General features: G+C 48.3%; 2 protein-coding genes across 10 annotated transcripts in view; one reads left to right on the top strand and one right to left on the bottom strand.

Moving 5' to 3' along the window:
- CENPT (centromere protein T) overlaps positions 1–5,296 on the bottom strand; it is a 38,562-nt gene extending 33,266 nt beyond the window's left edge. For 2 of the 9 annotated variants that reach the window (XM_043495169.1, XM_043495170.1), the window contains exons 1-4: positions 5,002–5,262; positions 4,664–4,796; positions 2,850–2,976; positions 210–303 (exon numbers count right to left, since the gene is read on the bottom strand). In XM_043495169.1, coding sequence (XP_043351104.1) covers positions 210–303; positions 2,850–2,976; positions 4,664–4,795 — 353 coding nt within the window. In that variant the 5' untranslated portion in view covers position 4,796; positions 5,002–5,262. Of the gene's footprint in view, positions 1–209; positions 304–2,849; positions 2,977–4,663; positions 4,797–4,997 lie in introns of all 9 variants that reach the window. The other 7 variants (XM_043495171.1, XM_038368097.2, XM_043495172.1 and 4 more) reach the window with 7 other exon arrangements.
- Positions 5,297–8,734: 3,438 nt separating this feature from the next.
- Positions 8,735–11,935, top strand: THAP11 (THAP domain containing 11). Its single transcript, XM_038368109.2, has one exon. The coding sequence runs from the start codon at positions 8,896–8,898 to the stop codon at positions 9,595–9,597; it is 702 nt and encodes a 233-aa protein (XP_038224037.1). The 5' UTR covers positions 8,735–8,895; the 3' UTR covers positions 9,598–11,935.
- The last annotated feature ends 3,488 nt before the right edge of the window (positions 11,936–15,423 follow it).

Here is a 15,423-nt window from a genome sequence, read left to right as displayed (position 1 = left end):
TTCTAAAGAATTACATTTCCAGGAATTTAAGGCTAATGTATTAAAAACATTTACACCAATATTTTTGAAGTGGTTGTGCAGTACATTGAAACTCTGGCCTTTAAATCAGATAAGGTCAAGAAACTCCGATCCCCCACCACCACCACTACCACCACCGATAGAAGCTGGAACTCTATCCATACTTAACAAGTTGACAGGAAACTACTTACCCACTGGAAATTCTCTCAGATGGAGGCTCTGATCCAGGCTCTTCAGGTTCTTTGGTCTCACTCATTTTAGGAACCAGAGGTGAAACTTGTGGCTCTGTCAAGAGAGAGTACTTCGTTTCCACAAATTAAACTAGTAAGAAAGTTAATATGGCAGTGCAATGATGGGTACCCCACTCTTTCGTCAGGTTACCATCTTCCTATTTCTAAACTAGGATAAAATATTTCTTCATTGCCTAAGATGCCACAGTGGAGGCAGGATAGGAGTAGATGCCAATCAGTTCTCCAAGTGAGACCTGCATACTCCATGGCAAGCTCACAATTAATTTTGCAGCAAGGCTTTCTACTGACTAGGTTTCATTATGATTAGTAGCATTAAAAAAACAAAAACAAAACAAAAACAAAAAAAAAAAACTCAGGCAGCAGCTGGCAACCCATATTCTAGTGCAGCTGATCCAAAGTTGGCAGCAGTGAAAATTTTTAGGGCTGTCGATTAATTGCAGTTAACTCGCATGATTAAAAAAAATTAATCACGATTAATCACAGTTTTAATCGCACTGTTAAACAATACCAATTGAAATTTATTAAATATTTTGGATGTTTTTCTACATTTTCAAATATTTGATTTCAATTTCCAACACAGAATACAAAGTGTACAGTGCTCCTTTTCATTACTAATATTTCCACTGTAAAAATGATAAAGTAGTAGTATTTTTCAATTTACCTCATACAAGTACTGAAGTGAAGTGCAATTTACAAACAGATTTTTTGGTTACATAACTGCTCTCACAAACAAAACAATGTAAACCTTTAGAGCCTACAAGTCCACTCAGTCATGCTTCTTGTTCAGCCAATCACTAAGACAAACAAGTTTGTTTATATTTACAGGAGATAATGCTGGCCGCTTCTTATTTACGTTACCTGAAAATGAGAACAGGTGTTCACATGGCACTCTTGTAGCCGGCATTGCTAGGTATTTACATGCCAGGTATGTTAAACATTCGTATGCCCCTTCATACTTCAGCCACCATTCCAGAGGACATGCTTGCATGCTGATGACGCTTGTTAAAAAAATAATGCATTAAATTTGTGACTGAACTCCTTGGGGGAGAACTGTATTTCTTCTGCTCAGTTTTACTTGCATTCTGCCATATATTTCGTATTATGGCAGTCTTGGATGACGACACAGCACACGTTCGATTTAAGAACACTTTCACTGCAGATTTGACAAAATGCAAAGAAGGTACCAATGTGAGATTTCTAAAGACAGATACAGCACTCGACCCAAGGTTTAAGAATCTGAAGTGTCTTCCAAAATCTGAGAGGGACGAGGTGTGGAGCATGTTTTCAGAAGTCTTAAAAGAGCACAGTCCGACGTGAAGAACTACAGAACCCGAACCACCAAAAAAGAAAATCAACCTTTCTGCTGGTGACATCTGACTCAGATGATGAAAATGAACATGTGTCAGTCCACACTGCTTTGGATCGTTATCAAGCAGAACCTGTCATCAGCATGGAACCATGTTCTCTGGAATGGTGGGCAAAGCATGAAGGGACATATGACTCTAGTGCATCTGGCACGTAAATATCTTGCAACATTGGCTACAACAGTGCCATGCAAACTCCTGTTTTAACTTTCAGGTGACGTTGTAAACAAGAAGCAGGCAGCGTTATCTCCTGCAAAGGTAAACAAACTTGTTTGTCTGAAGAAAAGGAGTACCTGTGGCACCTTATACACCTCATACAAGTACTGTAGTGCAATACACCGCATAGGTACCACAAGTACTCCTTTTCTTTTTGCGATTACAGACTAACAAGGCTGTTACTCTGAAACTTGTTTGCCTGAGTGATTGGCTGAACAAGTAGTAAGATTGAGTGAACTTGTAGGCTCTAAAGTTTTACATTGTTTTGTTTTTGAGTGCGTTTTTTTTTTTTTTAAACACAATTCTACGGTTGTAAGTTCAACTTTCATGATAAAGAGATTACATTACAGTACTTGTATGAGGTGAATTGAAAAATACGATTTATTGTGTTTCTTTCTTACAGTGCATATTTTTGTAATAAAAGTATAAAGTGAGCACTGTACACTTTGTATTTTGTGTTGTAATTGAAATCAATATTTGAAAATGTAGAAAACAGCCAAGATATTTAAATAAATGGTATTCTATTATTGTTTAATTGGGAGATTAATCATGATTAATTTTTTTTAATTGCTTGACAGCCTTAAATTTTTTTTAGAAAATTCTAGTGTAGCCATAAAGGCTAAGGCACCATTTCTATGCACGTCCAGTGGTTCTAATACTAAAAGATAGAGTGGCAGAAATTCTCTTCCATGTTTGCAAAAGTGAAACACACTATTTTGAAAGTGAACACTTCTTGCATGACACTTTCAGCTGCAATACACTGATACCTACCTTTTTGTATGAGGGAATCACAAAATGGTCTGAATTCCTCCTCTGTGCAACAGAGTAATCAAAAAGAAAAGGAGTCCTTGTGGCACCTTAGAGACTAACAAATTTATTAGAGCATAAGCTTTCGTGAGCTACAGCTCACTTCATCGGATAAACCAACTCCCACTCCCCAGATCCTTTAAAGAATTGTTTCACTGCTGTCTACCTTCCTGGAGAAGGATTTTCAACTTACGGGTCTGGATGATTCTTCTGAGCACCACCCTTGGTGTATCATTATCAAGATCAGGGAGAATAGTTGGTCTCTTCTTTGGCAGGGAGGTTTTGTCAGAAATGCTTTGCCTCCTTGGATCAGACAAGTGCTGGAGGAGAAATCAAAGACGGCCAACTCAAGCTCTCATTTTCACCAACAAACCTGAACCTTAGAAGAAAAAGTGTTAAGGACATATCTTCTGGTGAAAGTTATTCTAGCTAAAGCCTCCAACCACACAGTTGTATGGTGTATTTTCCTCGGATCAGAGATCCTACTATCTCTCTCTTTGGTTCCCCAAAAATACCATCCTCCATTTGCTCTTTAGCAGCGTTTGCATTTCACTTTACCATGATGGACTGTCTTCAGTCCTAAATCACTTAAAAGACAAACAGACACTATGCATGGCTCTAATTATGAATGGGTGTCTCCATTTCATGAGCCACCTTTCTCCCAACCCCACAAAAGCCATATCTGAAAAATAAAAGAGCACAACCAAGCTGAACAGCTAAATGAGACCAAAAATGTTGCTCTCCAATCCACATGATGGATTCAAGTATTTTGTTCTCCTTAGAGGTGTGAAATTGGGAAGATCCAGGCATGTAGGACTTACTTTTTTTTGTTGAGTTTCTGCCTCTCCAGCATTTACTAGTTAATAATTTACAAAAAACATTGTTTCCTACTGCTCTCCCATCTGTATGCAATACCCACCTATTGTCTCTTGCCTTAGACATTGTAAGCTGTTCAGGGCAGAGATCATCTCTTTATGTTTGTACAGGGCCTACCACAGTGGGACCCTGATTTCAATGTGCTAGTGCAGTAGAAATATTATTAATAAAAAGGGCAGAATATTTGAGAGCAGATCTGCAAAGCAGAGATTGAAGAACTCTGCTATTACCAAAGAAAGTGATGCAGCAGCAGCATTATCAGGTAGTTGAGTTTTTATTGCTGGAAAAAGAGAGTACTGCACAATCAGAACTGTGCTTCTATCAGATAATGTATCTTGGAAAGAGAAACACTGCTTAGCTAGTGTGACTGATCAGTCTCCTATGGAAAAAAAAAACAGGAGAGAGCTGAAAACCCTGTTTCAAATCACCTGAACTCATTTAAACCATTTAACTACTTGTATTAAAAACCAGACAGTCCACCACCTGAACGCTGCCTCAGGCAGGCAAACAGATTTATGTCTTACAGCTCCAGTGTGTGAACTCAGTTATGCTCCATTGCACAGGTTCTAAGGCTACAAGGGAGCATTATGATCATCTAGTCTGATATCCTGTTTAACACAGGCATAGAACTTCCCAGAATTAATTCCTGCTTGAATTAGAGCAGATCCTGTAGGAGATCAAATCTTAATTTAAAAAGTTTCCAATAGCAGAGAATCCACCACTATCCTTGGTAATGACAGGTTTCAGAGTAGCAGCCGTGTTAGTCTGTATTCGCAAAAAGAAAAGGAGTACTTGTGGCACCTTAGAGACTAACAAATTTATTTGAGCATAAGCTTTCGTGAGCTACAGCTCACTTCATCGGATGCATTAAATCTGTTAGTCTCTAAGATGCCACAAGTACTCCTATCCTTGGTAAGTTGTTCCAATAATTAATTACCCTCACAGTTAAAAATCTGCACTTTATTTCACGTCTGAATTTGTCTTACTTCTTTCAGACATTGGATCTTGTTAGAAGTAGTCTGCTAGACTGAAGATTGCTTTATCACATTTTTGGTTTCTATGTGGGCACTTCTGGGTTCAGAGTCAGACAATCCCAAGGTGATATCAAAGCATCAGAGGCGCAAATGGTACCTTTCTCCCCACGGACTGCTGGACCCTCGCTTTCATTTTATGGCGCAGGGCCATCGAGGGAGATGCCGCCCCAGCGTCCGCACCGACTCCGGTAGCGCTCCTGGTCCTGGGGCAAGTCCTGGCGTCAGACATGCTGCAACAACACAAAGGCAAGCGCGGCCTGTTCAGGTAGCAGGGTGGGGACAGACTCAGGACGGGATCCTGGAAGCGCGGCCCAAAGGGGGCCGAGTGCCCCTCATAAGCACTAATGGTCCCCCCCCATAGCTGAGCCCCCCTCGTGGGCACCAGTGGTTCCCTCAGAGCCCCCCCGCTCTGGGGATGGTAGCCCCGATACCTACTCGCCGGGTTCCTCACACCCCAAGGGCAGGCGAAGCTCTGAGTTCAGTTCGCTTCGCCCGAGCCGAGCCGAGCCGAGCCCTACCCAACGGCCCCGGGCAGCTCTCCCTCCCGCCTACCGATTCAAGCGAAACCTCGCGAGAACTCCCGACCCGGCCCACTGCGCGGTACCGGCTGGGAGTGGTAGTTCCTGACGCCATGCAACGCCTGCTGGGAGTGGTAGTTCCTGACGCCATGCAACGCCTGCTGGGAGTGGTAGTTCTAGCCCTGCAGTAGGGCAGGCTCTCTCTAGCTTTTCGCAAAAAGAAAAGGAGGACTTGTGGCACCTTAGAGACTAACACATTTATTAGAGCATAAGCTTTCGTGAGCTACAGCTCACTTCTGTAGCTCACGAAAGCTTATGCTCTAATAAATGTGTTAGTCTCTAAGGTGCCACAAGTCCTCCTTTTCTTTTTGCGAATACAGACTAACACGGCTGCTACTCTGAAATCTAGCTTTTCGCTTGCCCTCCCCCACAAAGTAACTGGGGGGTGGGTGCAAGCTGCCTCAAACATGGACACCTGCCCCCTCCAAGCTAAGTGATTAGGTAGAGCAGAGGAATCACCCACCCACCCACTTGGGGGGGGGGGGCAGCTTCTTTGGCCTAACCTCATCTGCTGTTCTTCTGGAGTTCACATCTGTAGTTTGGATCTCTCCACTTGTGTTTGGGGGACCCACAACAGCACCACTACTGAAAGTGCTGACATTTCAGGGGCTCTGAGCCCTACTTCTGCACTTTACACCTCTCTACACTGAATTTCAGACTAGCCCCACACGGATCACCTATATCAGTAAGTTTGCATGGATGGCACTTAAAAAACAAATTTGTTTTCTTGTAAATAGGATATATTTGATCTGGGAGGGACAATCACACTCATGCCATTTTTAAAAGTTCACTTTGAAGAACAGAACCAAAAGGTATGGGGAAATCATTGAGGAAGAGGGAGGGAAGTTAATCCACAGTCAGGGCCGGCTCTACACTTTTTGCCGCCCCAAGCAGTGCGCCGAATTGCCACCTGAAGAAGGGAGCTGCTGTCAAATTGCTGCCACAGGCAGCCGAAGAAGGGGGCTACTGCTGAATTGCCACTGTGGGACTGTGAAGATACAAGCCACTGAATTGCCGCTGCAGCGAAAAAAACCCAGGCTGCCTTAACGACACACGGACTGCCGCCCCAGGCACCTGCTTGGAATACTGGTGCCTGGAGCTGGCCCTGTCCACAGGGGTCACCATACATCCCAGCCCAGGCATTTTATGTTAGGACATGTTTCAGAGTAGGAGCCGTGTTAGTCTGTATTCGCAAAAAAGAAAAGGAGTACTTGTGGCACCTTAGAGACTAACCAATTTATTTGAGCATAAACTTTCGTGAGCTACAGCTCACTTCATCAGATGCATTCGGTGGACTGAACTCTGAAACTAGGTCCAGTGTTTCTCAAAGTTTTGGAAGCTGAACCTTACTTAAGAAAAATTAAACCAATTCTTTTGTACTCCTCCTCTGGAACTCCACAATGTGTTGTTAAAGGTCTACACAGTTTAAGGTATATATCTTCCTCAGCAAACAGAGCACAGGTCTGTTTAGAAAAGACAGAACTGGAATAATGGGTGCAAATGATAAAGAACTATTTTGCAGAGCGCAGGCTTCTCTGCATTTTCCTATGCTTTACTGTGAGACTATGAAACACTTACTAGTTTGTAAACCTTCTGCGTTGCTTTGTCAGAGGCATATTCCACTTGCCAACAATTCCAAAAAGCATAGTACTTCCAGAGAAATGTAATTCTGTTTGGGCAAGGTGCACTCTCTGGGAAACATTCCTGTACGTGGGTGCAGTGGGAAGCATAGATCTGAATGGACAAGATATATTGTGGGACTGGGTTGCCCACTGTCTTTGTCCCTGTTGAGCTCTAGAGAATGCTGCCCCACCCCTGGGAGCAGGATGCTTGGATAAAGGGGAGGTGGTTTGTAGCGCCAGGTTGGCCGGGGCATGAAAGACAGGTGCAACGTGGGTTGTGTAGTTCAGCTGCCTGCCTAGCTCCCGCATAGGAAGGGAGTTTCAGGGCTGCAGTGCATTGTGGGTTATGAATGAAGTCCTTCGGTGCAGTACAGCAGGTATGAGTTGCATAGTTCCCTGGTGTGTTGTGACGCTACATCCAATTTGTTCTGGAATGTTTACATCCCATCGCTGCAATATTTGAGTGGCTCACAACATCTATTTAATGACAGGTTTCAGAGGAGTAGCCGTGTTAGTCTGTATTCGCAAAAAGAAAAGGAGGACTTGTGGCACCTTAGAGACTAACAAATTTATTTGAGCATAAGCTTTCGTGAGCTACAGCTCACTTTATTGGATGCTTATGCTCAAATAAATTTGTTAGTCTCTAAGATGCCACAAGTACTCCTTTTCTTTTAACGTATATTTAATCTTAGCATTTCTCTACAACACAGCGGGTGCAACATCATCCCCATCTTACCAATGGGAAACTGAGGCACAGAGAGTTTGAATGGCATGGCATCACACAGGGACTCTCTAGCAGAGCAGGGACCTGAACCCCAACCACTGGGCCTGCCTGTCTCTCTAACACACATGCCCCCATGACACCAGTATTTATCTTCTGTACTTCCACAGGGTCTCATCTCAGCGAGCGGGACGGAGGACAGCCGCAGTGCATTGTGGCGAAAGTAGTTTCTGGCTGTGGGGGTCCGGACCTAGGGCATTGCGGATCGCGCAGACCCTGCCCTCCGCACCGTGGGGCGGGCAATCCGGGCCGATCCCCTACCGGTGGATTGTGGGGCGGGCAGTTCGGGGAAGTCCCGCTGCGGTGCACTGTGGGGCGGGCAGTCCGGCGCGGTGCATTGTGGGGCTGCCAGGCCCTGTGCACTGTGGGGCGGGCAGTCCGGCGCGGTGCATTGTGGGGCTGCCAGGCCCTGTGCACTGTGGGGCGGGCAGTCCGGCGCGGTGCATGGTGGGGCGGGCAGTCCGGCGCGGTGCATTGTGGGGCTGCCAGGCCCTGTGCACTGTGGGGCGGGCAGGCTCGGCGCGGTGCATTGTGGGGCTGCCAGGCCCTGTGCACTGTGGGGCGGGCAGTCCGGCGCGGTGCATTGTGGGGCTGCCAGGCCCTGTGCACTGTGGGGCGGGCAGTCCGGCGCGGTGCATGGTGGGGCGGGCAGTCCGGCGCGGTGCATTGTGGGGCTGCCAGGCCCTGTGCACTGTGGGGCGGGCAGGCTCGGCGCGGTGCATTGTGGGGCTGCCAGGCCCTGTGCACTGTGGGGCGGGCAGTCCGGCGCGGTGCACTGTGGGGCGGGCAGTCCGGCGCGGTGCATTGTGGGGCTGCCAGGCCCTGTGCTCTGTGGGGCGGGCAGTCCGGCGCGGTGCATTGTGGGGCTGCCAGGCCCTGTGCACTGTGGGGCGGGCAGGCTCGGCGCGGTGCATTGTGGGGCTGCCAGGCCCTGTGCACTGTGGGGCGGGCAGTCCGGCGCGGTGCATGGTGGGGCGGGCAGTCCGGCGCGGTGCACTGTGGGGTGGGCAGTCCGGCGCGGTGCACTGTGGGGCTGCCAGGCCCTGTGCACTGTGGGGCGGGCAGTCCGGCGCGGTGCACTGTGGGGCTGCCAGGCCCTGTGCACTGTGGGGCGGGCAGTCCGGCGCGGTGCACTGTGGGGCTGCCAGGCCCTGTGCACTGTGGGGCGGGCAGTCCGGCGCGGTGCACTGTGGGGCGGGCAGTCCGGCGCCGTGTAGGCGCGCTGCACTGTGGGGCGGGTAGTTCCGGTTCCGCGGTGGCGGGCGGCGCTGGGGCGGCGGGCGCGGCGGCCTTGTGGGAGCTGTAGTCCCTCCCGGGGCGCTCTCGGCCGCGGCCGGCCGGCGGGGCTATGCCGGGCTTCACGTGCTGCGTGCCGGGCTGCTACAACAACTCGCACCGCGACAAGGCGCTGCACTTCTACACCTTCCCCAAGGACCCCGAGCTGCGGCGCCTCTGGCTCAAGAACGTGTCGCGCGCCGGCGTCAGCGGCTGCTTCAGCACCTTCCAGCCCACCACGGGCCACCGCGTGTGCAGCGAGCACTTCCCGGGCGGCCGCAAGTCCTACCTGGTGCGCGTGCCCACCATCTTCCCGCTGCGCGGCGTCAACGAGCGCAAGGGGGCCCGCGCCCGCCGCGCCCGCCCCGCCCCGGCGCCCGCCGCGCCCGCGCTGCTCTTGGCCCTGCCCGCGGAGCCGCAGCCTGGCCCGGCCCCGCCCGGCCCCGAGGACGTGAAGCCCATCGACCTGACGGTGCAGGTGGAGCTCGGCGGGCCTGAGGCGCCGGCGCGGCTGGCGGGCGAGGAGGGCGCGGCCGAGGGCGGCCCCGCGGACCACTCGTACTCGCTGTCGTCGGGCACCACGGCCGAGGAGCTGCTGCGCAAGCTGAACGAGCAGCGGGACATCATCGCCCTGCTGCAGGTGAAGATGAAGGAAATGAAGGGCAGCATCCGCCGCCTGCGCCTGGCCGAGGCCCAGCTCCGCGAGGAGATCCGCGAGAAGGACCGGCTGCTGCACGCCGCCAGCGCCGGGGCCCGCAAGCGCCCCGGCCTCTGAGAGCCCGAGATCCTCGGCCTGTGGGGTCCTGGCAGCCCAGCCCCTGAGCTGCCCTGCCCAGCCTGCTGCCCACGGCCCCAGTGCCCGCCCACGGGCAAGCCCACGCAGCCTGGGCAGGGTCACACAGGGATAAACTCATTGACTGCCAACCTCTTCCTGGGAGCCATCGCCAGGGCTCCGTTCTCTCCATCCTGGCTGTGCCAGCTCCACCAACCTAAGCACCACTGGGTACTGGAGTGGGGAGGGGACACTGGCTGCCCACTGCATTTCCAGCCCCATGTCCTGGTGGGTGTCAGTGACACCATGCTTCGAATGTAGGTGGGAGCCAGTTCCCTCTCGGCGCTAGGTCTCCCAGTGCTGCTGGTTCAGGAGGAGCTGTCCCTGTGTTGTGACAGCATTTGCAAAACTTTTCTTGAAGGGACCCATGTTACCACTAAGTGGATGTAGGGCGATGAGCGTCAGCAACCGAACAAAACTTGGTACAACATTAATTTGGATAGCAGTCATGCTACTGCCTGCCAAAGCATGTTTGTTTAAAACCATGACTGGTGTGGTGTCCTTCATAGGAGTGAAAACCAGTGTTCTGTTTGGCCTCCTTAAGCAAAGACATGAGAGAGCCTTAGAAGCCTTGTCTGGCTGATGTTTCTTCAGTAAATTACTGATGCCATTAGAGACGGCCATTTCACGTGTGAAAGAATCCCTTCAAACTAAAGAGTGCTACTGTATGGTGTAGTCATTGCTTTCTCTTTTCATTACACCTGTAGTTGTTACAGATTTACAGATGCCTTGATGCTCTTGACAATGACAAGGATTATTCTGATCTGGTATAATGGCTTCATACCTTATTCGCATTTAGTGGCTACGGTTTGTCTCATTGGCTTAAACATTTGACTCCTCAAATATAACTAACAGGCATACTCGGCTTTAAAACCCTACCTTTTCCACAAAGACCTGGGTTGACATTTTGGCTTAGATCACAAGTGAAATGAGTTTAGTCTCCAGTGACTCTGCAAATCCTTGTTGCTTGCTTGTAATCTACTTGGCACAACTAGTTTTGGATTATATCCTGGCATTGCTCCAGGATTGAGGAGCATTATAACCCATCAGTATGGGATTCTTGCACTGTCTCTGGAACTAGCCAGTGTTAGTCCCCACTTTTCAGGGACAATAAAACAAAACTGTCCAGAAAAATTGTGGGGGGAGAGAGGTGACACTACCACAGCTTGGATTGATCATATGCTTCCAGTAACTTTCAGATTATTATTAGAAAGCCAGTGAAATTGGTAACTCTGTGCTCCTGGGGGTCTGATACACCTGAATGGCTCCACCTTGGTGCTTATATTTAATGCTTTGCATTTGAACAGTGATGTGCTTTAGGAAAGAACAATTCACCAAAAGCGTGCCCTATAACTACATCAGAAAATGCCCGGACTCTGTGTTTCAGCCAAGTTAGTATGGAGGGGAAGCTAAATTGATTAACTACAGATTTGGGATTTTAAGATCTTTCTCTTGTAATTAGAATATATTACACTCCAGAGTGGATTGGGCTGCAGATTTTACTAGATTTTATACACCTTTTCTAAATGCACAAATCATCTTTAGTTGGGAAATACTGAAATTTTTGTAACACTGACTAACTTTTAGCTGGCCACCTGTCCAGTTCAGTCTGTCCCCTGAATGCCAGTCTGGCATTACTGAGTCTGAAGGGTGCACGGGTGATTTACGGGAGTGGGCATATGCTCAGCTGCCATTCAGTATCCAGACAGCTAAGCTAGACTTCAGTAGGTGCAGCTGATACTATGATGCGTGGGTCAGTTCTCCTTACTTGTTTATTGACTCGGCTGGTTGACCAGGAAGATGAGTGATCTAGTCATGTACTTAAAATATGTATAATTTCATTTTTAATTTATTTTTCCAATCTGATACCTGGCTCAGACTGCAGTTACCTAATGTGCAGGCTTCAGGGCAAGTCACAACTGCATCAAGTTTTCATGGGGGAAAGACTGGCAAACATGCTTGCTACACTGTGTCGAGTTTAACTTGTGTAACATGGTCAATCAATCTCACTTTGATAGCTATACTTCCATCAAGACAAAAGGCAGCATGTCTCTTTTTCTTGCATATTATAAATGAGACTATTTGGGCCTCCTAGCTGCCTGAGAGTGTTTAGAATGTGCGTGTTGTAATAGTCATGGTACTTTTCTACCATAGTAATGCACTTCAGGACGTTCAGCTATTTGGAGTGCTGGACTGGTTAACTGCTGGACTGTTCCATTTTTCCAGGTTACACTGAGGTGCTAACATGCCTAATTTTAATAAAGTCTATTTTGTTTTGTTATGTTTCCTATTTCAGTGCTGTGTAATGTATGAATGGTGCCCCGAGGGCCTGTCTTTACAATACCAGAGGTCTAGGTCGTATTTGCAAAGTGTCCTAGTCTAAACCAGAACTTGGCACTGTGCACTTTAATACAGACTAAGGTGATCTTCCAAACATCATGAGTGTAACGACTAGTTGAATCTGATCTAATCCTATGTAACGCAGTCTCACCACAATTAGTACTTTCAGAGCATGTCATAGATGAGGTGTCTCACTGCCTTACACACTGACTGTAGCCTCATAGTACCTTTGTGGGAGAAGGTAAGCATTACCTCCAGAGAGGTTCTAAGGAAAGCTGGGCATGGAGGTGGGACACCTGCAGCCTCAGTCCTGTACTAGGTTTCTCAAAGTTTATCTATTGTAACTTGACACATTTCTTTCTCAAATACTTCTACTGCTTGGAGGACCTTTTATTATTGATTCCCCCTGTTGCAAATACATAGAGCCCCTGTTTTCCAGTTCAGATTAGGTTTCCCCTGAATGCACACCTGCTTTCATGCCCTTTGGTTGCACTTACCCTTCTGCTGAGAGTTCAACCAGGGCTTCAGTGCCACTTCCTAACGTGCCCAATAGCTGCCTCTCTTATTCAGCTGGATTCTGTGACAGGGCTGAGGTGGTTAATCACACAGCACTGCCTGTCATATTGAAATTGGGGATAGGAGTGCTCCTGTTTTCTTGGGGACTGGTTTTCAGTTCAGGGAGCATGGGAAGAGTCTTGCAAATGCCACTGTACTAAGAGAAATTATTTTCACTTTCTAGCACATTACCCTTTGGGCTCTTCAAATCTGCAATTAAAACCCAATGCTTAATTTTTGTAGAGGATTTTTTTTGGCAGTGGTATCCACAAATTCCTAAATTAGTCCCCTGGAATCATTTGTAAAGAACAGTGAAAAAGATGCAAAACTGGCTGTTGCTTTTAGATTTTGCCTTATTACATTTACTTTCCCTATAACTTCTCCAAAATGAAGGTAAGTGGGCGAGGGTAATGCAGTAGCTCTGTAAAACAGCATCTTAAGCTTGGCTCGCTATATTCCTGTGCTATGTTCAGTGCTGGTAGCAGTTTTCCTTTTGAAAATAAAAGAGGCAAGTAATGCTGGCATAAGCCCAGGTACCTCTTGTGCATCTACACTTATGGTAGCAATGAGAGAGGTCCTGGAGGCCAAATTTAGGCTGTTAGGAAAGGAATTAAAGTCTTGGACCTCCATGGCAGTAGTCTCTGAAATGCTTCCAGTTTCTTGTACACTTAGGCAGAACTGTGGAGTCTCACTGTTGATGAGACAATGATATTGGGAGGGTGGGATTTAGGTTAATTAGGAACTGGAGAATCTTGGGAAAGGAGGAGCATACACAGAAGGATGGGCTCCACCTAAAACAAAACAGAACCAGATTGCTAGCCTGTAAAACTAAAAAGGTTGTAGAGAAGTTTTTACACTAAGGGCGGGGGGAAAAGCTGACAGGTGTGGAGGAACACCCAGTTCAATCAGACATCTCTTAGGGAAGCATTTATTAAAGAGCAATTGCCCAGACCGCTCCCTGAAGACAAGTGCAAGGTGATGCATATTGAAAGAACAATTCCTCAGTTTTGAGGAGTCTCAAGCATAGTAGCTACAATCAGTCTGCTGTGAGCAAGGGAAGTGAATAAGCACCTAGGAGCCTGCATCTGTGAATTCACCCATAAGGGCTAGAAAGCAAAGGGGTAAATTACCAACCAGACCCACAGCCAGGAGAAAGTACTGCTTTAATCCATCACATTTACAGTTCCAGTGCACAAATGTCATCCCTTCAATGCTGATCCCTGCTTTTTATTTAGTCTAAATAAAGCTCTTGGGAGCTTGTTCTCAAACCTTGCTTAACCCCATTTTGGTTTTAAAAACAAGTATTGCCCTATGCAGGGATTAGGCCGGGGAAGAAAGAGATTACAACATACCGCTAACCAGCAACCTCCCAAGCACTACAGTATTGTTCCCTGCAGGATATTTCTCAGAGCTGTTCCCAAACTAGTTTTCAGTGGGTTTCTCCAATTCCCTCTGCTGGAAATCCTTCCATTCCAGGTTTGCACCCAGTTTCTCTTCCAGCCCCCGACCCCCGTGCAGTTTCTAAACCTCTGATTCCTCCTTCAAGAGCACCTGCCTCAGCTCAGTGACAAAAACTCCTGATAGGACTGGGTACTGGAACCCTAGCAGAATCCATGGGACCAAGTAGGGTTGTTGTGCAGATGCAGGAGACTCCCATGAGAGCTAATGTTATAGCAGGCACAGGACACCAGACTGTGACCAGTGAGGGAGGGGGGCATCAGGGCTAGTGTCATCCTGAGAAGGGCTGTGATGGGGCTATTTCTGGGTTGTCTGCATTACCTATTGTTTGTTTTCTGGGATCTCGTTCCTCTTAAAAGGTTACTAGCAAGTCTTCCTTGCACTGCCTTGTGTGCTGGGGTGCCGTCCAGCTCTACATCCTGCTCTACAGGTAGGTATGGCCTGGGGCCACACCTAGAGAGCTTCCTCCATGGCCGCAACACATGCACTGGGGCAAGTCCCCAAACCAACCTCGTTGGTCTTCCCTGCCCCACCAAGTTCTCCCAACTGCCTCTGCACAGAACAGGGATGGTTCCCATGTTTCTGCAGGAGCCGGAGGAGTGTTTGCTGAAGGCTAAGCTGCTCCGACACATGCAATGAGATGCACAAACAAATGGGGGCTTCTGAGGAGGTTCTTTCCTTCCACCCTTTTGGAATCAATGTTATGGAGCAGCATGGGTCTGGGATAGTGGAGCTGGAAGTGGCATTGTTGGACATGTGTGACCCATTCTACCCTGGGCAGAGGAGGAAGAATTAGACTCCCACAGGCCACTCAACTGCTGCATAAGTAGGGAGAGAAGATGGCTCCAGGCCTTCCCAGAGGCTGGGTAGCTGCTGCCATGTCCTGCACTGCAGGGTAATTCCATCTGTTTAGCTTTGGAGGCAGCTCTGCTATCAAATTCTGTTTCCCCTTGGCTCCAGACTCCCTCTGCTGACCACTGTGTTGTTCTGCACCATCAGTCCCAGTGCACTACTTTTGGCCAGCGAGTGCCTCCACTCCTCTGCTGTCCTTGAGAGCCTTCCTTCCAAATCCTCTACAGGGAAAATGTTAGCATTTTGCGGAAAATTCTGCTTTGGGCCCTTTGTCAGAGCAGCCTCAGAAGCCTGCATGACCAGCTGCAGTGGGCTCAGCCTGCTCTCAAGGGCTCGCTCAGCTGGCTTTTCAGAGCTCAGGCATGAAAGCTGCCCTCAGATCTGCAGTGGGCTCAGCCTCGTCTCAAGGGCTTGCTCAGCTGGCTTTTCAGAGCTCAGCCATGGAGTAAGCACAATCCTCCTTTCCAACAAGGCCCTAGCAAGGTGAGTTCTATGGTGACCCTGCCTAGCTAGCATCCAGGCTGTGATCTCCATTGCCTTGGCTTTCCCCTGCCCCCACCACAC

The sequence above is a fragment of the Dermochelys coriacea genome, chromosome 12 (assembly GCF_009764565.3).
Source record: "Dermochelys coriacea isolate rDerCor1 chromosome 12, rDerCor1.pri.v4, whole genome shotgun sequence".
In the NCBI taxonomy this organism is placed as follows: Eukaryota; Metazoa; Chordata; order Testudines; family Dermochelyidae; genus Dermochelys; species Dermochelys coriacea.
This window is presented reverse-complemented; position numbering and strand designations above follow the sequence as displayed.